Here is a 25,506-nt window from a genome sequence, read left to right on the forward strand (position 1 = left end):
CGAATGTCGTGCCCCTGTTCAAAAAAGGAACTAGGGATAACCCTGGGAATTACAGGCCAGTTAGTCTTACTTCGGTGGTAGGCAAAGTAATGGAAAGGGTCCTGAAGGATAGGATTTCTGAGCATCTGGAAAGACACTGCTTGATTAGGGATAGTCAGCACGGATTTGTGAGGGGTAGGTCTTGCCTTACAAGTCTTATTGAATTCTTTGAGGAGGTGACCAAGCATGTGGATGAAGGTAAAGCAGTAGATGTAGTGTACATGGATTTTAGTAAGGCATTTGATAAGGTTCCCCATGGTAGGCTTCTGCAGAAAGTGAGGAGGCATGGGATAGTGGGAAATTTGGCCAGTTGGATAACGAACTGGCTAACCGATAGAAGTCAGAGGGTGGTGGTGGATGGCAAATATTCAGCCTGGATCCCAGTTACCAGTGGCGTACCGCAGGGATCAGTTCTGGGTCCTCTGCTGTTTGTGATTTTCATTAATGACTTGGATGAGGGAGTTGAACGGTGGGTCAGTAAATTTGCAGACAATACGAAGATTGGTGGAGTTGTGGATAGTAAGGAGGGCTGTTGTTGGCTGCAAAGAGACATAGATAGGATGCAGAGCTGGGCTGAGAAGTGGCAGATGGAGTTTAACCCTGAAAAGTGTGAGGTTGTCCATTTTGGAAGGACAAATATGAATGCGGAATACAGGGTTAACGGTAGAGTTCTTGGCAATGTGGAGGAGCAGAGAGATCTTGGGGTCTATGTTCATACATCTTTGAAAGTTGCCACTCAAGTGGATAGAGCTGTGAAGAAGGCCTATGGTGTGCTCGCGTTCATTAACAGAGGGATTGAATTTAAGAGCCGTGAGGTGATGATGCAGCTGTACAAAACTTTGGTAAGGCCACATTTGGAGTACTGTGTACAGTTCTGGTCGCCTCATTTTAGGAAGGATGTGGAAGCTTTGGAAAAGGTGCAAAGAAGATTTACCAGGATGTTGCCTGGAATGGAGAGTAGGTCTTACGAGGAAAGGTTGAGGGTGCGAGGCCTTTTCTCATTAGAACGGAGAAGGATGAGGGGCGACTTGATAGCGGTTTATAAGATGATCAGGGGAATAGATAGAGTAGACAGTCAGAGACTTTTTCCCCGGGTGGAACAAACCATTACAAGGGGACATAAATTTAAGGTGAAAGGTAGAAGATATAGGAGGGATATCAGAGGTAGGTTCTTTACCCAGAGAGTAGTGGGGGCATGGCATGCACTGCCTGTGGAAGTAGTTGAGTCGGAAACATCAGGGACCTTCAAGCAGCTATTGGATAGGTACATGGATTACGGTAAAATTATATAGTGTAGATTTATTTGTTCTCAAGGGCAGCACGGTAGCATTGTGGATAGCACAATTGCTTCACAGCTCCAGGGTCCCAGGTTCGATTCCGTCTTGGGTCACTGTCGGTACGGAGTCTGCACGTCCTCCCCGTGTCTGCGTGGGTTTCCTCTGGGTGCTCCGGTTTCCTCCCACAGTCCAAAGCTGTGCAGGTTAGGTGGATTGGCCATGATAAATTGCCCTTCGTGTCCAAAATTGCCCTTGGTGTTGGGTGGAGGTGTTGAGTTTGGGTAGGGTGCTCTTTCCAAGAGCCGGTGCAGACTCGATGGGCCGAATGGCCTCCTGCACTGTAAATTCAATGATAATCTATGATTAATCTAGGACAAAGATTCGGCACAACATCGTGGGCCGAAGGGCCTGTTCTGTGCTGTATTTTCTATGTTCTATGTTATGTTACTATTGGGCGGTAAATAGTGATACAGTGTGGGAGTGGCTCAGGAATCCGGATTCTATCGGGGGTGCATGGAGGAGGGTTTGAGTCCCAGGGTCCTGATTACTGCCCCAGCCCGGTTTCCCCTGCAAGATTCACTTTGATTCCGGTGGTGATAGCCACTTTGAGGATTTGGAATCAGTTTAGGCAACATTTTAAACTGGGCTCCATGTCACTGTTGGCTCCGATTTGTATGAAACATACAGATTGCCGTCTGGCTTGGATTCATTGTTTAAGGCACGGGATAGGGAGGGATTGGAGAGGTTTAGGGACATGTTTTTGGAAGGTAGGTTCATCGGTTTGGATGAGCTGTTAAAGAGAGGTTCCAGCTCCCAAGATAAACATATTCCGGTACTTGCAGGTTTGCGACTTTCTACATAAGGAGCTTCCTTCATTTCCCCTGGCACCATCGCCCTCGCTCTTGGTCAGGGTCCTGCCCTTGGCCAAGTTAAGATTTTGGATATTTATGGGCAGGATGGTAGGAGTATAAGATGCTCTAGGGGGCCGGCAAATCATGTTTTGGTCTTGCTCCAAGCTTTTAAGTGTCTGAGTCTCCTTTTTGGACACACTATGTCGGAGGTTTTGGGCGTTCATTTGGAGGCGTGCCCGTTGGTGGGCGGTTTTGGAGTATCAGACTCGCCGGTGCTGCAGACGTCTCCTCGTTAACAGCCCGGAGACGAGTTCTGCTTGGGTGGAGGTCCCCGCTGCTGCCTAGGGCTTCAGCCTGGCTGCGGGATCTGCTGAATCTAGAGAAGGGGATTATATCATGAGGGGGTCGATGGAAGGGTTCTACTCGACATGGCAGCCTTTAATCTCCCTTTTCAGGGAATTGGTTACTGTCGGTGGTTAGGGGAGGGGCGGTTGTATTTTTGTTGATGTTTTGCTTTCTTTATGGACGGCTAAGGGGGAAAGGGGGTGGACTGGGGTTTCAGGGAGGGCTAAGGGGGAAAGGGGGTGACTGGGGTCCGTGGGGTGGTGTTGTTTGTATTGCATTGGGGTTTGCTGCATTGTTGTTAATTTGTTATAATGGAAATCATTTATGAATAAAAATATTTTTTTTTAAAATCTGGGTTGGACTGAGGGCTGTATCCAATAATTATCCTATTTATTTTCCTCTGTGATTAGTTGGCTGGTTCTCGCCTAGTTGTTTAATTGCCTTGTTATCTGAACGATTAGTTCTGATGGTTCTTGTTCTTTCTCTTCATCTCTTTTCTTCTTTATTCAGAGACTTTGGGTGTGGGGGGTGCCTCCCGCCTCCCCTCGCACTGGTTTCTCTTCTGAACTCACTGTGGTAATGTTGGATGCCAGATCTCAGTGTCGTGGGCATTCAGCGACAGATCTGTACTGCCTTTTGCTGGCCTGATCCTTTTGCTTTTTAGGTGGTCATGGTGTTGGGGAGGATTCCCTGGTTCGGGGGGATGGGGGGGGGGGGGGGGGTTGGTGTTGACCCGCCTTCCTGGGGCACTTTTTCCTTTTTCTACTGGGTCTACGGTCCCTTCTCCGTGGAGTGGGATTCACCCTTTTTTTCCCGAATGGGACCCAACTATATTTCTTTTGGCTCCAAGATATCCCGTCGTCCTCTTTGGGCCTGTGTTCGTGCTGGTGGTCTGGTGATCTGGTTGATCTTCTGATCTGAGACTTGGAAATGGGGTTATGGTGGTTCGGATTCTTACACTTTGTTTCTTGCTCGCTTTCTGCAGGAGACCCTGGATTGAGGTGCTCGGTCCTCTTACCAGCCTGTAATTATATCATGACTATCTGTTCTGACCTGGGCCTGGCGAAGAGTTTAATTGTCCTGAGAGTGTTAGTCGACTTCCCCTTTAACTCTGAGGTTCTCGAGATGTTTTGTTTCCTTCTGTCATTCTGTTTTGAAACTCTGGGTATGATGTTGGCTGTATCCTGCCTTGGTGTGAACTGGTCCTGTGTCGGTGAAGGGAACATGAGGGGATCACATCCCTGGTTTATCAGTTCTTATTTGTTATCATATTTGCAATGACTTAATGTTTTGTGCTTTGCCTGTTGTACATTGATATCTCTTGCTATCTGTCCTTTTCTGTTTGCTTTGATCTGACTTTTGCAAAAATTGAAAATACCAACAAAAAGACTTTAAAAAAAACGTTGTCTTCCTTAGAACGGAAACGGTTAATCCCAGTTTTAGTCTTTTCACATAACTAAAGCTTCTCACCCCTAGAAATATTCTAGTAAATATCTTCTACAGGCTTTCAAAGATCGAGGTATCCTTCATATCATGTGGTGCCTAGAAATGGACTCACTCCCCAAGCTGGGGTCGAGAATCATTGAATCCCTACAGTGCAGAAGGAGGACATTCGAAACATCTGCACCGACCTTTGAAAGAGCACCCTATCTAGTCCCACTTCCCCACCTTATTCCCCGTACGCTACACATCCCTGGACACTAAAGGGCAATTTAGCAAAGCCAATCCACATAACTTGCACATCTTTGGACACTAAGTAGCAATTTCTTTTTTAATATAAATTTAGTGCACCCAATTCATTTTTTCCAATTAAGGGGCAATTTAGCGTGGCCCATCCATCTAGCCTGCACATCTTTGGGTTCTGGGGGCGAAACCCACACAAACACGGGGAGAATGTGCAAACTCCACACGGACAGTGACCCAGAGCCGGGATTGAACCTGGGACCTCGGCGCCGTGAGGCTGCAGAGCTCACCCACTGCGCCACCGTGCTGCGCCTCTAAGTGCCAATCTCGCATAGCCAATCCATCTAACCTGCACATCTTTGGACTGTGAGAGGAAACCAGAACACCCGGAGGAAACCCACACAGACACAGGGAGAATGTGCAAACTAAATACAGACAGTAGCCGTGTGTCACCGTGCCGCCCTTGCCTGAGGTAGCAGGTCCACAGATTTTGTGGAATTATGCATGAAGACGGGGCAAAGTTTTCAGAAAGTAATTGGAGAATAACTGAGAGTGAGCTACTAATATATTTAGCATGTCCAAAACAAAGTGGGATACTCCCTTGTAAATTTCATTTTTCATGGAACGCCCCTCTCACACATCCTTCTAACTCTTTCCTCGGTTAAATATTATAATGGCATTGGTAGAAACCAAATTCCAAACTTGTGCTATTTATAGCCAGGTGGTTTCAGAAAGTGAATGTTCAAACATATTAATGAGACAGAGAGAATCTTCGCTCCTTTCATAAAATATGAAACAGGAGAGCCGAAAGCCAATTGAACATATGAGAGACCTTCTAATAAATGTAGGAGCATTTCCAGGTCAGTGAACAGAATAAATATGTTCCTACTCCAGAAAATTGTTGTCAATTATTACTCCCAATCACCATTGAGTTTCACTATCATCAGCCCTGCTCTCTATATCGACTGTTTGATTTGAATTTTCTTTTATTTCAGATGCATTATCGCTGCGCTCATTTTCCTGGCTTTAATTACATTCACCAGTTACGTGATTTTATTTCTTTCCTATCGTGCCCTACATATTCAGCGCCCCTGGATGCAAAAGTACAGACAGGTTGATTTGTGGCTTGTCAGAATGCTGGTAAGTGTTTGCAGAATATCATAAAACTGCCCCACTTAATATTTCATAAGATGGAATGGAAGAATATTTATTACTGGTTTCGCGTGGCGCTGGGGGAATAACAGAGTCAGTTTTCAGTTGTTTCCACCCAGGAAACGCTCATCCCTGGATGCGAAACTGTGGAAAGTTGGGCGGAGGCCCTTTATTATGCCTTTTTGCTTTGGTTAGGGGCTTCCTGTGGTTGATGGAGAGGAGAAGAAGGGGAGAGAGGAGTCCATCACCTGAAGGAGGGGTGAGGGTGATAATTAGGTGTGAGTGGCATTATCATGTCCTTTGCCATATTTTCCTGGGTCTTTGCTTTGTAGGGGCCCAAATGCTGTTGCTCCACTGATATTGGATCATGCAACACATTCCCCACACCACAACCTCTTGAGGTTTAGCCAGGTAAGTGTCTTTTTGAGATCCCCAGGGCCAGGAGGATGGTCATATTGGGCATGATTAAATGGCTGCATTGCGCCCAGCATGGATCAGTGTGCACCGATTAAGATACAGGAGAGGCCGAAATCAAGATCCGTGCCGAGCTCTGATCGGTTTGTGATGTAACCGGCCCGCTCCTGTTGGAGGGTTCCAGATCCCACCTGGACGTGACGAGAAACAAATTATCACCGATTAAGGAAAATCTCCATCTCATTAACAAGATAGACGCCCTATCTAACTACCTCCCGGGATCTAACCGGCTCCTCAGTGGGAGGTCACGCGGGCGCCCTTTAGCACACTTATTTTAAAATGAGAATCTAGCGCAATGGCTGCTATGGGGATTGAAGGAGATTAGTAGCCATTTTTGATTTTGGGAATGCAGCCCAGGGGCACTGGAGCCGCTGCTCCAGTGCTGTGGGGGTTGGAGGTTGGGGGGGATGGGGTGGCAGGGAGCCATCGGTCGGAGGTCGCCCCTGGGCCAGGGTGGGGAGGGACCGGTGTGAGAGGCTCAGCGCCTCATGGAGGACATCCCCTAAATTGTGTGTACCCATAACAGGGGCAAATACAACTACAGACTGTCTGCCCCACCAAACACCTCCAGGAGAGAGCCCTGTGTGTGGTAAGATGATGAGGTCACTTTAACTGCCTCTGACTGTGAGCAGCCTCTGGCCGCACAGCTGAAGACCATTGCTAATAGGAATTTGGCATTGTTAGCTGTGAGAGCACTTCACAGCTACAGGCTGTGTTTGCTGCTTGCTGCTGCTGGTGGCTGCAGATGCCTGGAGGCTGTTGTTACTGTTTCGAGCCTTTTCTGGAGAAAGACGGACAATTTTTTTTAAAGAAACCTGGGTCCTGGAACACAGGGCTCAGCGGGACGTATGAGTCCAGAAGACAATCTGGTTTGAAGCAAGAATGCGCTGCAAGTCCTGGTGCGCGACATTGATCCAAATGGGCCACCTGATGATGCTGTTGAAGAAATGCTTTTGCAGATGCTTTTGTTGCTGGTGTGGTGAGTGCTGCATGTAACTGGCACGTCATCACGGGTTAAACATGCTGGAAGTCAAGGATGTTCAACTGCACCTTGAGCACCAGTGGAATATATGGATGCCAGGATTTTGGTTCTGGTGAGATTTGGTCATGTGGGAGGGTCTGCACAGCTGCGGTCCTGGATGGAGAATAGCACTGATACATGGAACAAGTAACATATTGATGGACAGACCATGCCCATTAGGTACTTCACAGAACTGTTACAAAGCAACATTTGAAACTGCCACATTAGATGATATTAGGGCAGATCGTTAAAAACTTGGTCAAAGAGTTAAGTTTCGTGGAGGCTGCTAAAGGTGGAAAGCGAGAGAGTGTGGTGGAGAGATGTAAGGATTGAATTCCATAGTTTTGGGGCCTAAGCACCTAATAGCACCAATAGTGGAACGATTAAAATTGGAGATGTTCAAGGGGCCAGAATTAAAGGAGCCTTTTGTCGGCCTGGGAGCATAGATGTGCTTGGTGAAAGGGACTTGGTGTGAGTAAGCACCCAGGCAGCAGAGTATTGGATGCACCTCAAGCTTGCAGATAACCCCTGGTACTGATTCCTGAAGCATGCGAGGGCCCAGAGAGCTCATCTGCTTTATATAATGTTGGCAGAAGTTCAGTCAGCCAGGGTTGGATCACAGGTGCCCACATCCCCTGGGATACCGCTGAATGTGGAATTCCACATTTTTGGTGAAGTAGATCTATTGCCACCTTGGCAAGCTGTGAACTCTGCAGCTGTCACTCCCTTTTTAACAGTGCTGCGGGTATTCAAATAAAAAGTAAAATTTTCAGAGGTCCACCAAAAGAAAAAGGCCCAAAACTTTTTGTCACTAGCTGTGGTGGCCTCTAGAGGTGTCTGACCTTCACTCCTGTCAGAGTGGTGAAGGCAGTTTCATAGTGGTAGTCTTGCTGGGCTAGTAACCTCAGTGGCATAGCAAGCAGTGTCGCTGGACTAGTAATCCAGAGACCCAGGATAATGATTTGGGACCCGGGTTCAAATCCCACCACGGCAGGTGATGGAATTTAAACTCAACAAAGATATCTGCTATTAAAAGTCTGACGACGAGGGGGTGTCGCACGGTGCGAGCCGAGGTCACGGGGGGAAGCCGAGGTCGGCCAGAGTTTGCTGACTTCTGGGAGCAACATGGGGGGTGTAACTACACTAGTGGGGGATCTAGCGGGGGGTGGGAGGGGGGAACTATTGGGCTGCTGCTGGGGAGAGGGGGGAGCTGGTATGGGGTGGGATGGGCGGGGGGGCACCGCCTGGGGGGGACACAGCTGCGTGGGAACCGGGTGAGGAGCTGGAAAAAGGGGATGGCTAATCGACAAGGGGGGGTGGGTAAAAAGCCCCCCAACCCGGCTGATCACGTGGAACGTGAGAGGGCTGAACGGGCCGATAAAGAGGGCACAGGTACTCGCACACCTTAAGAAACTTAAGGCAGACGTGGTTATGTTACAGGAAACGCACTTGAAACTGATAGACCAGGTGAGACTACGCAAAGGTTGAGTGGGGCAGGTGTTCCATTCGGGGCTAGATGCGAAAAACAGGGGGGTGGCTATATTAGTGGGGAAGCGGGTAATGTTTGAGGCAAAGACTATAGTGGCGGATAGCGGGGGCAGATACGTGATGGTGAGTGGCAAACTACAGGTGGAGACGGTGGTTTTGGTAAACGTATATGCCCCGAACTGGGATGATGCCAATTTTATGAGGCGTATGCTAGGACGCATCCCGGACCTAGAGGTGGGAAAGTTGGTAATGGGGGGAGATTTCAATACGGTGTTGGAACCAGGGCTGGACAGGTCGAGGTCCAGGACTGGAAGGAGGCCGGCAGCAGCCAAGGTGCTTAAAGATTTTATGGAGCAGATGGGAGGAGTAGACCCGTGGAGATTTAGCAGACCTAGGAGTAAGGAGTTTTTGTTTTTCTCCTATGTCCACAAAGTCTATTCGCGAATAGACTTTTTTGTTTTGGGAAGGGCGTTGATCCCGAAGGTGAGGGGAACGGAGTATACGGCTATAGCCATTTCGGATCACGCTCCACATTGGGTGGACTTGGAGATGGGGGAGGAAACAGAAGGGCGCCCACCCTGGAGAATGGACATGGGACTAATGGCAGATGAGGGGGGGTGTCTAAGGGTGAGGGGGTGCATTGAAAAGTACTTGGAACTCAATGATAATGGGGAGGTCCAGGTGGGAGTGGTCTGGGAGGCGCTGAAGGCAGTGGTTAGAGGGGAGCTGATATCAATAAGGGCACATAAAGGAAAGCAGGAGAGTAGGGAACGGGAGCGGTTGCTGCAAGAACTTCTGAGGGTGGACAGGCAATATGCGGAGGCACCGGAGGAGGGACTGTACGGGGAAAGGTGTAGAATTTGACCTGCTGACAGCGGGTACTGCAGAGGCACAGTGGAGGAAGGCACAGGGTGTACAGTACGAATATGGGGAGAAGGCAAGCAGGTTGCTGGCCCACCAATTGAGGAAAAGGGGAGCAGCGAGGGAAATAGGGGGAGTGAGGGATGAGGAAGGAGAGATGGAGCGGGGAGCGGGGAGCGGAGAGAGTGAATGGAGTGTTCAAGGCATTTTATAAAAAATTATACGAAGCTCAACCCCCGGATGGGAGGGAGAGAATGATGGGCTTTCTGGACCGGCTGGAATTTCCCAAGGTGGAGGAGCAGGAAAGGGTGGGACTGGGAGCACAGATTGAAATAGAGGAAGTAGTGAAAGGAATTAGGAGCATGCAGGCGGGGAAGGCTCCGGGACCGGATGGATTCCCAGTTGAATTTTACAGGAAATATGTGGACTTGCTCGCCCCGCTACTGATGAGGACCTTTAATGAGGCAAAGGAAAGGGGACAGCTGCCCCCGACTATGTCTGAGGCAACGATATAGCTTCTCCTAAAGAAGGAAAAGGACCCCCTGCAATGCGGGTCCTATAGACCTATTTCCCTCCTAAATGTAGACGCTAAGATTCTGGCCAAGGTAATGGCAATGAGGATAGAGGATTGTGTCCCGAGGGTGGTCCATGAGGACCAAACTGGGTTTGTGAAGGGGAGACAGCTGAATACGAATATACGGAGGCTGCTAGGGGTAATGATGATGCCCCCACCAGAGGGGGAAGCGGAGATAGTGGTGGCGATGGATGCCGAGAAAGCATTTGATAGAGTGGAGTGGGATTATCTATGGGAGGTGCTGAGGAGATATGGTTTTGGAGATGAATATGTTGGATGGGTGCAGCTGTTGTATAGGGCCCCAGTGGCGAGTGTGGTCACGAATGGACGGGGATCTGCATACTTTCGGCTCCATAGAGGGACAAGGCAGGGATGCCCTCTGTCCCCATTATTGTTTGCACTGGCGATTGAGCCCCTGGCAATAGCATTGAGGGGTTCCAAGAAGTGGAGGGGAGTACTTAGAGGAGGAGAAGAACACCGGGTATCTCTGTATGCGGATGATTTGTTGTTATATGTAGCGGACCCGGCGGAGGGGATGCCAGAGATAATGCGGACACTTCGGGAGTTTGGAGAATTCTCAGGATATAAACTGAACATGGGGAAAAGTGAGTTGTTTGTGGTGCATCCAGGGGAGCAGAGCAGAAAAATAGAGGACTTTCCGCTGAGGAAGGTAACAAGGGACTTTCGTTACTTGGGGATCCAGATAGCCAAGAATTGGGGTACATTGCATAGGTTAAATTTAACGCGATTAGTGGAACAAATGGAGGAGGACTTCAAGAGATGGGACATGGTATCCCTGTCACTGGCAGGGAGGGTGCAGGCGGTTAAAATGGTAGTCCTCCCGAGATTTCTCTTTGTGTTTCAGTGCCTCCCGGTGGTGATCACGAAGGCTTTTTTCAAAAGGATCGAAAAGAGTATCATGAGTTTTGTGTGGGCCGGGAAGACCCCGAGAGTGAGGAAGGGATTCTTACAGCGTAGTAGGGATAGGGGGGGGCTGGCACTACCGAGCCTAAGTGAGTACTACTGGGCCGCCAATATCTCAATGGTGAGTAAGTGGATGGGAGAAGAGGAGGGAGCGGCGTGGAAGAGATTGGAGAGGGCGTCCTGTAGGGGGACTAGCCTACAAGCTATGGTGACGGCCCCATTGCCGTTCTCACCGAAGAAATACACCACAAGCCCGGTGGTGGTGGCGACTTTGAAAATTTGGGGACAGTGGAGACGGCATAGGGGAAAGACGGGAGCCTTGGTGGGGTCCCCGATAAGAAATAACCATAGGTTTGCCCCGGTGAGAATGGATGGGGGATTTGGAATGTGGCAAAGAGCAGGAGTAACGCAACTGAAAGATCTGTTTGTGGATGGGAAGTTCGCAAGTCTGGGAGCGCTGACCGAGAAATATGGGTTGCCCCAAGGGAATGCATTCCGGTATATGCAACTGAGGGCTTTTGCGAGGCAACAGGTGAGGGAATTCCCGCAGCTCCCGACGAATGAGGTGCAGGACAGAGTGATCTCAAAGACATGGGTGGGGGACGGTAAGGTGTCAGATATATATAGGGAAATGAGGGACGAGGGGGAGATTATGGTAGATGAGCTGAAAGGGAAATGGGAAGAAGAGCTGGGGGAGGAGATTGAGGAGGGGCTGTGGGCGGATGCCCTAAGTAGGGTAAACTCATCGTCCTCGTGTGCCAGGCTAAGCCTGATTTAGCTTAAGGTGTTACACAGGGCGCATATGACTGGAGCACGGCTCAGTAAATTTGTTGGGGTAGAGGATAGGTGTGCGAGATGCTCGAGAAGCCCAGCGAATCACACCCACATGTTCTGGTCATGTCCAGCACTACAGGGGTTCTGGGTGGGGGTGACAAAGGTGCTTTCGAAAGTAGTGGGGGTCCAGGTCGAACCAAGCTGGGGGTTGGCTATATTTGGGGTTGCACAAGAGCCGGGAGTACAGGAGGCGAGAGAGGCCGATGTTTTGGCCTTTGCGTCCCTAGTAGCCCGGCGCAGGATACTGTTGATGTGGAAGGAAGCCAAGCCCCCGGGTGTGGAGACCTGGATAAATGACATGGCAGGGTTTATAAAGCTGGAACGGATTAAGTTCGTCCTAAGGGGATCGGCTCAAGGGTTCACCAGGCGGTGGCAACCGTTCGTCGAATACCTCACAGAAAGATAGAGGGAATGGAAAAGAAGAAGGTAGCAGCAGCAGCCCAGGGGGGGAGGGGGGGAGGAACCAGAAGGACTCTCAGGGTTGTTAATATATCTGTATAATATGTATAGGTCGTTGCTATAAATAATTGTATATTGGACTGTTAAATCATATTTTTGGAGAGTGTTTATCTGAGACAAGGCAGTTGCCATTTAGTTTTAGTTTTCGTTTTTGTTATATATTATTTATTCTTTGTTTATAAAACAGGTCATTGTTATTTATACGGTTATATTATTGTGTAAAGGATACACAATGTACTGTGATGGTTGACCAAAAATTTTCAATAAAATATTTTTTTAAAAAAAAGTCTGACGACCATGAAAACATTGTTGATTTGTCATAAAAAACCCATCTGGTATCCTAATGTCCTTCAGGGAAGAAAATCTGCCATCCTTACCTCGTCTGGCCTACATGTGACTCCAGACCCACAGCAATTGCCCTCTGAAATGGCCGAGCAAGCCACTCTGTTGTATTCAACTGCAACAAAAACACAAAAATGGAATGAAACCGGATGGACCACCCGGCATCGAATCAGGCACCAGAAATGACGAATGCAATCCCAGCCCTGTCGACCCTGCAAAGTCCTCCTTACTAACATCTGGGGGCTTGTGCCAAAGTTGGGAGAGCTGTCTCACAGACTGGTTAAGCAGCAGCCTGACATAGTCATACTTACAGATAATGTCCCAGACATGACCATTCCTGGATATGTCCTGTCTCACCGGCAGGACAGACCCAGCACAGGTGGTGGCACAGTGGTATACAGTCGGGAGGGAGTAGCCCTGGGAGACTCAACATCAACTCTGGACCCCATGAAGTCTCATGGCTTCAGGTTAGTCATGGGCAAGGAAACCTCCTGATTACCACGTACTGGCCACCATCAGCTGATGAATCAGTACTCCTCCATGTTGAACACCACTTGGAGGAAGCACTGAGGGTGGCAAGGGTGCAGAATATGCTCTGGGTGGGGGACTTCAATATCAATCACCAAGAGTGGCTCGGTAGTACCACCACAGACCGAGCTGGCCGGGTCCTAAAGGACATAGCTGCTAGACTGGGTCTGCAGCAGGTGGTGAGGGAACTAACGAGGCAAAAACATACTTGACCTCATTTTCACCAACCTGCCTGCTGCAGATGCATCTGTCCATGACAGTATCGGTAGAAGTGACCACCGCACAATCCTCGTGGAGACAAAGTCTTGTCTTCACATTGCGGATACCCCCCATCGTGGTATGTTGCTAAATGACATTGACTTTGAACAGATCTAGCAACTTAAGACCGGTCATCCATGAGGTGCTGTGGGCCATCAGCAGCAGCAGAATTGCCTTCAACCTGCAATCTCATGGCCGTTATATCTCCCACTCTACCAGTACCATCAAGCCAGGGAATCAACCCTGGTTCCATGAAGAGTGCAGGAGAGCATGCCAGGAGCAACATCAGGCACACCTAAAAATGACCTGGTGAAGCTGCATCACAGAGCTACTTGTGTGCCAAACAGCATAAGCTGCAAGTAATAGAGCTAAGCGATTCCACAATGAACACACCAGATGTAAACTCTGCAGTCCTTCCACATCCAGTGATGACTGGCAGTGGATAAGTAAACAATTCACTGGAGGAGGAGGCTGCACAAATGTCCCCATCCTCAATGATAGAGGAGCCCAGCACATATGTGGAAAAGACAAGTCTGAGGCATTTTCAAAAATATTCAGCCAGATGTACCGAGTGGAGGATCCATCTCGGTCTCCTCTGGAGGTCCCCAGCATCACAGATGTCAGTCTTCAGAGAATATGATTCACTCCACGTGATATCAAGAAACGCTGAAGGCTCTGTATACTGCAAAGGCTATGGGCACTGACAATATTCCGGCAATAGTACTGAAGACTTGTGCTCCAGAATTTGCCACACCCCTAGCTAAGCTGTTCCGGTACAGCTAGAGCACTGGCATCTACCTGGCAATGTGGAAAATTGCCTAGGTGTGTCATGTAAACAAGAAATAGGATGGTAATTGGCTGGGTTGCATTTGTCCGATCAGTCTACTCTCCATCAGCAAAGTGATGGAAGGAGTCATCAACAGTGCTATCACTGAGCATGCAGCACTTTCTCAGCAATAACCTGCTCGTGGACACTCAGTTTGGGTTCCGCCAGGGTCACTCAGATCCTGACCTCATTACAACCTTGGTTCAAACAGGGACAAAAGAGCTGAATGCCAGAGGTGAGATGAGAGTGACTGTCCTTGACATCAAGGCAGCATTTGGAGTATGGCATCGAGGAGCCTTAGCTAAACTGGTGTCAATAGGAATCAGGGGAAAACTCTCTGCTGGTTGGAGTCATATCTGGCACAAAGGAAAATGGTTGTGGTGATTGGAGGTGCTTGGACGTCAATCATCTCAGCTCCAGGACATCACTGCAGGAGTTTGTCAGGGTAATAACCTAGGCTCTACCATCTTTAGCTGCTTCATCAGTGACCTTCCTTCCATCATAAGGTAAGAGGTGGGGATGTTCGCAGATGTTTGCACAATGTTCAGCACCATTCGCAACTCCTCAGATAATGAAGCAGTCCATGTTCAAATATAGCAAGACCTCAACAATATCCAGGCTTGGGCTGACATGTTGCAAGTTAAATTCGTACCACACAAGTGCTAGGCAATGACCATCTCCTACAAGAGAGGATCTAAGAATCGCCCCGTGACATTCAATTGCATTGCCATTGTGGAATCTCCCACAATCAACATTCTGGGGATTACCATTGATCAGAAACTGAACTGGACTGGCCATATTACTACTGTGGCTACCAGGACAGGTCAAAGGCTAGGAGTCGTACAGAAAGTAACTCACCTCCTGACACCCCCGCAAAGCCAGTCCACCATCTACAATGCACAAGTCAGGAGTGTAATGGAATGCTCTCTACTTGCCTGGATGAGTGCAGCTCCAACAACACTCAAGAGGCTCGACACCATCCAAGACAAAGCAGCCCGCTTCGTTGCTCCCCCTTCCCCAAACATTCGAACCCTCCACCACCAATGAATAGTGGCAGCCGTGTGTACCATCTGCCAGATGCACTGCAGTAACTCACCAAAGTTCTTTAGACAGCACCTTCCAAACCCACGACTACTACCAGCTAGAAGGACAAGAACAGCAGATACCTGGGAACCTCTCAGCCCGGAGGTTCCCCTCCGACTCACTCACCACCCTGACTTGGAAATATATCGCCGTTCCTTCACTGTCACTGGGGCAAAATCCTGGAACTCTCTCTCTAACAGCACAGTTGGTATACCCACTGAGGTGGTGGCACAGTGGTATACAGTCGGGATGGAGTTGCCCTGGGTGTCCTCAACATTGACTCTGGACCCCATGAATTCTCATGGCTTCAGGTTAAACATGGACAAGGAAACCTGTTGATTACCACGTACCGGCTCCCATCAGCTAATGAATCAGTACTTCTCCATGTTGAATACTACTTGGAAGAAGCACCGAGGGTGCAGGACTCGAGGACTGCAGCAGTTCAAGAAGGCAACTCACCACCACCTTCTGAAGGGCAATTAGGGATGAGCAATGAATCCTGGCCTAACCAGCAACACCCACATCCCATAAATGAATTTCTAAAAAGACCCAAATTCTAATCCCACCATGACAGATCGTGAAATTCTGGAATTTAAAAAGTCTAATAATGACCATGAAATCATTATTAATTGTCTTAAAACCCCATCTGGTTCACTAATGCCCTTTAGGGAAGGAAATCTACCATCCTCACCTCGTCTACCTACATGTGACCCCAGATCAACAGCAATATGTTTGACTTTTAAATGCCCTCCAGGATGGGCAAGCGATGCCCACATGCCATGAATGTATTAAAACAAAAGTTACAGTGGGAGTGCATTAATAATAATTTATTAGTGTCGCAAGTAGGCTTACATTAACACTGCAATGACGTTACTGTGAAAATCCCCTAGTCGCCACATTCCGGGTCCACTGAGGGAGAATTCAGAATGTCCAATTCACCTAACAAGCATATCTTTCGGGACTTGTGGGAGGAAACCAGAGCACCTGGAGGAAACCCACGCTCTGACATGGGGGGAACGTGCAGACTCCACACAGACAGTGACCCAAGCGGGAATCGAACCTGGGACCTTGGTGCTGTGAAGCAACACTGCTAACCACTGTGCTACCGTGCTGCCCATAGAAGGATCCAAAAAGTTTTTGGGGGTAATGTTCAAGCAATTGAGTGAGGGATGGGTTAAATCTCTGGATATATAACCACTTTATGATTCTGGGGAGGGATTCTGAAGAGTGAAAGGGGCAAAACTGTCGAAGATATTAAACAAATATTAAAATATCCAGCTGGGGTTTTGCACAACCTGCCTTTGCGCAGTTTGGGGATAGTGAAGGGAATACCTTAAAAATAAATGTCATTGAGAAGTATCAAAGTACAACATTTTAATATGTGATATGTTCAAAGCATAGAAGCAGGAATCTGGAAGCAATAGTTAAAATAGGGCATGGTGGCCTTGGCAGAAACCTGGGCCTGGAGCTGAGCGAGGACGTGGGAGGTGCTCTTGTGAGGTCAGGAAATCTGGAAAACCCATTTCCTGAATGTGTTGCAGAATTTAACTACAGAGCTGCTTCAGAGTTCTTTCCGAGGAATTTCCAGCAGCATTGGTCCTTTTTGAAGGGAGAAAGTGTTTCAATGAAATTCTCACAGCCTATAAATTACTGCTGCGAATATTCACAGTCAAATGCTGAACACATTTGTATGAAATCCTGCTGTCAACATGGTCATTAATCTGTTTATTTTCAATGTTACCCTCATTATAGTATTCTGGTGAGGCAGTGGTGTCGTGTCACTGGGCTAGTAACCCAGAGACCCAGGGTAAATGTTCTGGGACTCGGGTTCGAAGGCCACAGTGGTGGATGGTGAAATTTGAATTCAGTAAAAGTCTGGAATTAAATGTTTAATGATGACCATGAAACCATTGTCAAATGTCATAAATGCCCATCTGGTTCACTAATGTCCTTTTAGGGATGGAAACCTGCCCTCCTTACCTGGTCTGGCCTATATGCGACTCCAAATCCACAGCAATGTGATTGACTCTTAAATAGCCTAACAAACCAACTCTGTTCAAGGGCAATCCGGGATGGGCACTAAGTGCTGGAATAGCCCCCATTCCCTGAACAACTTTTTTAAAAAAGCATCTTAGAGTCTATCTGCTAATATGGCAAACAGTTAATTTCTAGGCCGTTATGGTGCTCATGTATGATTGGAAAACGTAAGATATATCTGCACACGGACAAAACTCTCAGTTGTGCATTGGATCATGTTAACTTCTCAGGATATTAAATTTGCTTTTCTGCTTTTATTTTGCAAAAGTGGCAGGATAAAGTAATCGTTATCGTACAAATGTACACACTTTATTGAGAAAGACTGTCTCCTCACTTGCTGCATTGCATATTTTATAGGTACAGAACGGAGTGGCTGTTTATGCAACGTGGTCAACCATAGCAACACTAATTAACTTCGCTATTGTACTAACTTATAGTGGAGGTATTACAACTGTAACATCTGGCACAGTTTCTCTTTCCATCCTGGCCTTCGAAGTAGTTCTATGGTATGTTTAGTTACAGTTTTAATAATTATTTGTGACTATTTATCAATTATCTGGTGGTAAAACCTTTGTTTTTAGAGTTCTCCGTTTTGTAGGTGACTCTAGCTTTGAAAAGCTTAAGGCCCTAGGATTGCTTGTCTATTATGTTCACTGATCGCTGTCGGGACATCACCATTAACTTCAGTGCCTTGGACTGGGGAGAGGAAAAGTGGGTAGGGTTTCTGACAATTAATTTAAAGTTGAGGTTGAACAAGTTTTCGAAGATTGGGCTTTAACTACTTTATACCAGTGAGGAGCTTTCCTGATGGCCTAGCTAGTTATGGAACTGCTGATTTTTGTCAGGCACTTAGCTCTCAAAGCTGAGATGGTTTACACCAGTATTCTGCCGAAAAGTTTCACAACCTTTGCTAAATTTGGAAAACCACCAGGTACTTACTGATGATGAAAGCCATTCAGCCCATCTTGGTACGTCTATCCAGAACAACCCTCCAATCTCTTCCCCTCCCCCATCGCTACAGTTAACTGTTTCCGAAATGATTCCTGGGTTTTTGCCTCCACCATTCTGTTCAGAGGGCCACATGCTGCTCGCTTTCTGCATGAACCATCTGATGGCTTTCCTAAGATTGTCTGTGCTAGTTTTGAACCTTGAGCTGGAGGCTACTCCCATAATTTAACAAGTAATATTCTGCAGTAACATTTTCCTGCCATTTACTATTTTATATACATCTATAGGATCACTTCATCCAAATTGAAAGCCAAATTCTCTAGACTTTCCTTATAATTTAAACTCCTAACACCATGGAGCAGTTTTGTGACACCTTATCATCCTTCCTCCTTTGTTTGAAAGTCTCCCCTGTTTTTGGATGATGAGATGTGGTCTGACCAGAGCACTGTACAGTCTGGACATGACTTCCTCTATCTTATACTCCACTGTCTGGTTCTGTAATTCATCATCCTATTAGCTTTGTTGATTGCTGCTCTACCTTGACTGGACATGTTGAGCAGTGAGCCTATTAAGATTCCTTAGTCTCATTCAGCTTCATCCTTGGCTACTTCAACACCATTCACGACGTATGTATGTTGTCCAGTTTTTATGCTGTGTGCAATATGTCTGCATTAAATGTAATCTGCCACTGTTCAGATCTTCACATATTTTGTTCAGTTCACTCTGTAATTTGTGAAATGTCTCTTAATTTCACTGCCCCTCCCCGTTTGGGTATAATCCTGAAATGTAATCAATTCGTACTGAATTATCACTCGTTTATATTTGAGTAATACAACTCTGTGTTTGCCTTCTCTCACCCTGACAGAACTCTTTTAACAATGCCGATGGACATTTTAGCCGACATCTCATTAATCGCCTAGTTTTGTCCCTGCAAAGTTTAGCTGAACAATCAGTTGAAACAGCACCCAGCAAATTGGATGGGGAAATTGACCAGGAATTTTGTTTCAATGACCCTCCATGTAATCCACGCCACATCTATCATTACTCACTGCTTGGAGTCATATATGAAGAATAGGATAGTACTAAATGGTGAGCTGAGCCCATACCATGGAAGGAATCATAGAATCCCTACAATGCAGAATGAGGCCATTCGCATATCAGGTCTACACCGACCGTCTGAAAGAGCACCCTACCTAGGATCAGGCCCTTACCCTATCCCTGTAACCCAATGCAACCCAACATTTTGGACACTAAGGGGCAATTTTGCATGGCCGATCCACCTAACCTGCACATCTTTGGACTGTGGGAGGAAACCGGAGCACCCGGAGGAAACCCACACTGAGACGGAGAGGAAGTGAAAACTCGACACCAACAGTCGCACAAGGCCGGAATTGAACCCGGGTCCCTGTGCTGTGAGGCAACAATGCTAACCACTGAGTCACCATTCCGCCAGTGCTTTCAGCAGAGGAGGGAGGGTGAGTGAGGTTGGCAGAAAATTGGCAGTTTGCCGATTACTGCATTAAAAAAATTCACAGATAATTGATGAGTTAGAAGAGTATTGCACATGTTGTAAAATAAACCGTGGTGTGCTATTTCTTTATTGGAGGGTGCTGTAGAACCGCAGTATCCATGCTGCTGGCCCATGCCACTATACAATAACTAATTGTGAAAGATTATCTATAGCATTAAGCAATATAATACATTTTTTCATACTACTGTATTGACAGATCAATTATTAATTATTATTTTTGCCCGCAGGTTCTATTTAGAAAACATTTTGTTTGATAAGTATGTGCGCTACACACTTACAGTCTATCCAGTCATCATTGTGGCATTGTCAGGATCTTTAGACAGAAATTACAACACTGTATCTCCAACCAGAAACAACATCTATATCGGTGAGTGTTACGGACAAAATAATATAACAGTTGGTAACAAACCAGTGGCCTTCGTTTCCTTCTGCATGCTATTTTCATTGGACTAGTTTCTGCATTTGGGTTAAGTGTGGGCACTTTCCTGACACTTTGTCTAATGAATGATGTAAAGTAGTGCAAAGCAGGAATTTATCCCAACCAGAATATCCAAGGGTCCTAAGAATAATGTACAGAAGAAATCACAGAGACTTACAAAATTCTAACAGGGTTAAACAGCGTAGATTCAGAAAGAATGTTCCCGATGGTGGGGGAGCCCAGAACTAGGGGTCATAGTTTGAGGATAAGGGGTAAACCCTTTAGGACTGAAGTGAGGAGAATTTCTTCACCCAGAGAGAGGTGATTCTGTGGAATTCGCTACCACAGAAAGTAGTTGAGGCCAATTTCAAGGTGAGGTGTAATTTCAAGAAGGAATTCGATTTGGTCTTGGGGCTAAAGGGATGAAGGGATATGGGGGGGAAGGGGGGATGAAGGTTTTGAACCGGATGATCAGCCATGATCATAATCAATGGTGGAGCAGGCTCGAAGGGCCGAATGGCCTCCTCCTGCTTCTATTTCCTACGTATGTTTCTATGTAAGTCCGAAATCATTTTCCTGTTGACATTGTCTGTGAGTCAGTCCACAGTGGCAGTGGCTGAAATGGAACAATTGTTTAACATTCTTACCCCAGGGTGAATTCTGCAGAGTTGCCCAAGGATATTGAGAAAATTAGATTAGTGGCCAGTGGAAATATTTCCCTCAGGCGATTTTATTTCCAATAATAGGCCCAAAACAAGTTTGAAGCTGACTTTATCTCAACCACAGCAGATGGAAACATTTTGTGACCTGCTTTGAACCATTACTTTGTAGCCCGATCCTGGTATCAACAGGATTAAACCGTAACATTTATATGTTTTCTTCTCTCGCACACCCCTGGGAAAAATCAGCTTAGCTGGTACAAGCCAAGTAGTGTGTGATGATTGCACTACATTCAGGACACGAATGCCTCTTCTGCAGTTCTCTAGCAGTTAGTACAAACTACAGCTACCACCAGGTGCTTAAAGTGGAGGTCTGGATGCCTAGGAGATGGTGACCCAGAGGCCATGGGCATGATCTACCCGAATCTACGTGTCGCGTGCACGATTAGCCAGGTGTTTCCCAGCGCTCAGAGTGTGGACCTCTAAGTTGCTGTCCTTGGTCTCCCCAAGGGTAAAGAAGAGCGAGAATGGGGAGAATGGATGCTCTCTCCAACAGGAATTAATTGAAGGATAGTGTGCCTTGTTTGCAGCTGGACATGATACTAATGAAACCATTTCTTTCGCACCGAGCTCGAGATAAGGAGAAAGCTTCCCAGTTGGTATGCACACTCAAATCAACCTCTAAGAAGTCAGATGGGATGTGGGCTGCTTCTTTTAGAATTTGTCTAGTGCAAAATGAACATAAGGAATAAGCAACGAAAGAGAAAATGCTGGAAAATCTCAGCAAGTCTGGCAGCATCTGTAGGGAGAGAAAAGAGCTAACGTTTCAAGTCTGATGACTCTTTGCATACGGAGGCTGGTGGGGTGAAATGTGAGAACGAGGGGGACTCTATCCTTGTTCTGGGAGGGAGTGGAGTGGGCAAGGGTAGTGGTGCGGGAGATGGACCGCACACAGTTGAGGGCCCTGTCCACAACTGTGAGTGGGAAATCACGGTTGGAAAAGAAGGGACACATTTTCGAAGCACCATTTTGGAAAGCGGCATCATCGGAACAAATGCGACGGAGGTGAAGGATTTGAGAGAAAGGGATGGAGTCCTTACAGGGTGTAGGGTGCGAAGAGCTGTAGTCCAGATAGCTGTGGGAGTCAGTGGGCTTGTAGTGGATATTAGTGGATAGTCTATTGCCGGAAATGGAGACAGAAAGATGAAGGAAGGGAAGGGAAGTGTCTGAGATGGACCAGGTGAAAGTGATGGAGGGGTTTCATAGAATTTACAGTGCAGAAGGAAGCCATTCGGCCCATCGAGTCTGCACCGGTTCTTGGAAAGAGCAACCTACCCAAGGTCCACACCTCCACCCTATCCCCATAACCCAGCAACCCCACCCAACACTATGGGCAATTTTGGACATTAAGGGAAACTGGAAGCAAAGTTGATGAATTTTTCCAGGCCCGGGCGCGAGCATGACGTGGCACCAAAATAGTCATCAATGTATCGGTAAAGGAATTGTGGGAGGGGGCCCGGATAGGCCTGGAACAAGGAATGTTCCACATACCCCATAAAAAGGCAAGCGTAGCTAGGACCCATGCCGGTACCCATTGCTACACCTTTGATTTGGAGTAAGTGAGATGAGTTAAAGGAGAAGTTTTTGAGAGATAGAACGAGTTCAGCCAGGCGGAGGAGAGTGATGGTGGATGGGTATTGTCCGGGCCTCTTTTCAAGAAAAGAGCAAAGAGCTCTCAGGCCATCTTGGTGTGGGATGGAGGTGTGGAGAGATTGCACGCCCATGGTGAATAGGAGGTGGTTAGGGCCCGCGAACTGAAAGCTGTCAATATGACGCAGGGCATCAGAGGAATCCCGGGTGTAGGTGGGGAGGGAATGGACCAGAGGAGTGAGGATGGAGTCAAGATAAGAGGAAATAAGTTCGGTGGGGCCAAGAGCATGCTGACTCAATGAGCCTGCCGGGACAGTCCTTTTTGTGGATTTTGAGAGGTAGGTAAAAACGGGCTGTCTGGGGTTGGGAGACTATGAGGTTGGAAACCGTCGGGGGAAGGCAAACAGAGGAAATGAGGTCGCTAACAGTGTTGGAGATAATGGCTTGATGTTCAGCGGTCTGGTCATGCTCCAGGGGGAGGTAAGAGGAAGTATCTGAGAGTTGGCGCTCAGCCTCTGCGGTCGAGGTCAGTGCGCCAGACGACAACAGCACCCCCTTTGTCGGCAGCTTTGATGACAGAGTCGGGGTTAGACCTGACGGAGTGAAGAGCAGAAAGTTCGGAAGGAGAGAAGCTGGAATGGGTGAAGGGGACAGAAAAGTTAAGACGGCCAATGTCCCGTCGACAGTTCTCAATGAAAAGATCAAGGGCAGGTAATTGTCCCGGCAGGGGGGTCCACTTGGAGGCAGAATGTTGGAGGCACATGAAAGGATCAGTGGAACGGGGGGAGGATTCTTGTCCAAAGAAATGGGCAAGGAGACGAAGGCGGCGAAAGAAGAGTTCAACACATGTCGAGCCCGGAATTCATTGAGGTGCAGATATAAGGGTACAAAGCTGAGTCCTTTGCTGAGAACAGCATGCTCAGCCTCAGAGAGGGGAAGGTCGGAGGGTATGGTGAACACGTGGCAAGGGCTGGGGCTGGGAGAAATGGGGTACGAGGGATTGGGACTGGTGGAGGGCCTGGGTTGGGCAGTGGTGTTGATACTGGGAGAAATGGGGTACGAGGGATTGGGACTGGGGGAGGGTCTGGGTTGGGCAGTGGTGTTGATACTGGGAGAAATGGGGTACGAGGGATTGGGACTGGGGGAGTGTCTAGGATGGGTTGTGGTGTTGATGAGTTGTTGAAGCTTGCGTTCCTTAACATCTGTAAGAAACAGGAAAAGATTCTTGTTAAGGCGTCGAATGATGCGAAGGATGAAATGAAACTGGGGAAAGGGACAGCTTTGAGAGAGAGTAAGACAGTGCTGTTGGAGAGAGATGTCGAGTGTCTTCATGTGGCGGCGCATGGCACTGAGTGTGGTTTTCAGGATGCGGTGAGAGCAGCAGTTGGAAGAATGTTGTATATCCTGGAGGTACCTGTAATCCTGGAAGTTACATGTAGGGTGGAATTTCAGTTGAAATCCCCGTGGGGTAAGTCGGAGACGTAGACAGTCACTGAGGAAGGAAATATGGCTGTGGAAGCGAGTCTTGGTAAATACCTTGTCCAACACTAAGAGAGAAATGGAAAGCAGTGAAGTTGGATAGTGAGGGAGGGACTTACGGAAATCCTGTCGAAGAGAAGAGCAGTACTTCTTCAGGGTAGGCATTCCTGGAAGAGAGGTGGCAGTGAGTTAAACACTGGATAAAAGCAAATTACTTTTGGCCCAGGCCCAAAACACTCATTCCAGGTTAAGCAGCGTTTCACTTGCATCTCTTCCAATTTGGTCTACTGCATTCGCTACTCCCAATGTGGTCTCCTCTATATCGGAGAGATCAAACGCAGGTTTGATCACTCAAACACCAGGATCAAACACCAGGATCGTTTGCTGAGCACCTTCGGTCTGTGCGCATTCAGGACCCTGACCTCCCTGTTGCTTGCCATTTTAACAAAAGACCCTGCTCCCATGCCCACATGTATGTTCTTGGCTTGCTGCAATGTTCCAGTGAAGCGCAACGCAAACTGGAGAACCAACATCTCATCTTCCGGTTAGGCACGCTACAGCCTTCCGGCCTGAACATTGAATTCAACAACTTCAGATGATCAGCTCTACCCCACCTCAACCCATTTGTTTTCATTTAATTTTAACTGTCTTTTACCATTTCTTTATATATATTTAATTTCCCCCCCCCCCACAAATCTTATCCACCTTTCCTTCATCTTTCTTCTCTTTGCTTCCCCATTCCCCTCCCCCCACATCTACAGTTCATCCTCTGATGTCAGTTTCTCTGCTGTTTGATCTTTCACATCTTTTGTCCTCTCTGGGGACAGCCATGAGCACTCTTTCCCCTTGGTTTCTGTGGCTATTAGTACCCGGTTTCCCTGGGTTTCTGTGGCTATGACTCATCTTTCATTCTCACTCCACAGTATAAATATTTCCCACTTCCTCTGTTAGCTTTGACAAAGAGTCATCAGATTCGAAACGTTAGCTCATTTCTCTCCCTCCAGATGCTGCCAGACTTATTGAGATTTTCCAGCATTTTCTCTTTCGTTTCAGATTCCAGCGTCCGCAGTAATTCGCTTTTATTAAGGAAGAAGCACACAGCCCCTCAAGCCTTTCTCACCATTCAGTAAGATTGTGCCTGATCTCTGACCTCAACTCCGCACTTTCCCATGATCCTATTCTCAAATGAAAAGAAATGAAGAGTTAACATATTTCCCAAGACCATCTGAATAGTGATAGAATTAAAACAATGTTCTCTTTGTAGTTTAATCCTGTTCTCCTCACTCCAATTGTATTCATTGTGCACAATATTAACACTGATTATTTCTTCTCTTTCCCCAGCTGTGCTGCTGGCCACTGCCTGCACTGCCTTTGCAGCACGCGTTGCCATAGTTACTTGGAGACATTTCAAACGCCCTCTCCATCAGGACATGAAAAATTGAGGTTTTTCTGGAAAAGGGACACCAGCAAATCAAAACACAAAAAAAGTGGGGGTTCACTTAAAAAGAGTAAAGTTGTACTGGGAAATCCAAGTTCTAACTGATTAAAGGCAAACATGGACACGTGCTCAGACAGTCATGGAGTTGTTGCTTATTAAAATTTGAGTGTTTATAGGTTTGTGCTGCTCACCCTGCTGTCCAGTGCGGTGTTCTACTGATGAGTACATTCACCCTCAGCCAAGCTCCTCACTCACTTTATCCATTGTAGCTTGTCCCCCACATCATCCTGTGAAATGGCTTCATCAATAAGGAGGGAGTAACTCAAG

The 25,506-nt window shown here is 47.3% G+C and overlaps 1 protein-coding gene and 1 long non-coding RNA gene across 3 annotated transcripts in view; one reads left to right on the plus strand and one right to left on the minus strand.

The window, feature by feature from the left end:
- The window catches only part of LOC140385235 (uncharacterized), a 64,498-nt gene extending 39,192 nt beyond the window's left edge, over positions 1–25,306 (plus strand). The window contains exons 5-8 of the mRNA XM_072467160.1: positions 5,191–5,335; positions 17,414–17,562; positions 19,763–19,902; positions 25,083–25,306. Of these exons, the coding sequence (XP_072323261.1) occupies positions 5,191–5,335; positions 17,414–17,562; positions 19,763–19,902; positions 25,083–25,183 (535 nt within the window). The 3' untranslated portion in view covers positions 25,184–25,306. The remainder of the gene's footprint in view (positions 1–5,190; positions 5,336–17,413; positions 17,563–19,762; positions 19,903–25,082) is intronic.
- LOC140385236 (uncharacterized) overlaps positions 1,327–25,506 on the minus strand; it is an 82,941-nt gene continuing 58,761 nt past the window's right edge. Inside the window, exons 2-4 of one of the 2 annotated variants that reach the window (XR_011933320.1) lie at positions 23,861–23,908; positions 12,360–12,439; positions 1,327–1,654 (exon numbers count right to left, since the gene is read on the minus strand). This is a non-coding gene — a long non-coding RNA (uncharacterized lncRNA). The remainder of the gene's footprint in view (positions 1,655–12,359; positions 12,440–23,860; positions 23,909–25,506) is intronic. The other variant, XR_011933319.1, reaches the window with a different exon arrangement.

This window comes from Scyliorhinus torazame, chromosome 11 (genome assembly GCF_047496885.1).
Source record: "Scyliorhinus torazame isolate Kashiwa2021f chromosome 11, sScyTor2.1, whole genome shotgun sequence".
In the NCBI taxonomy this organism is placed as follows: Eukaryota; Metazoa; Chordata; class Chondrichthyes; order Carcharhiniformes; family Scyliorhinidae; genus Scyliorhinus; species Scyliorhinus torazame.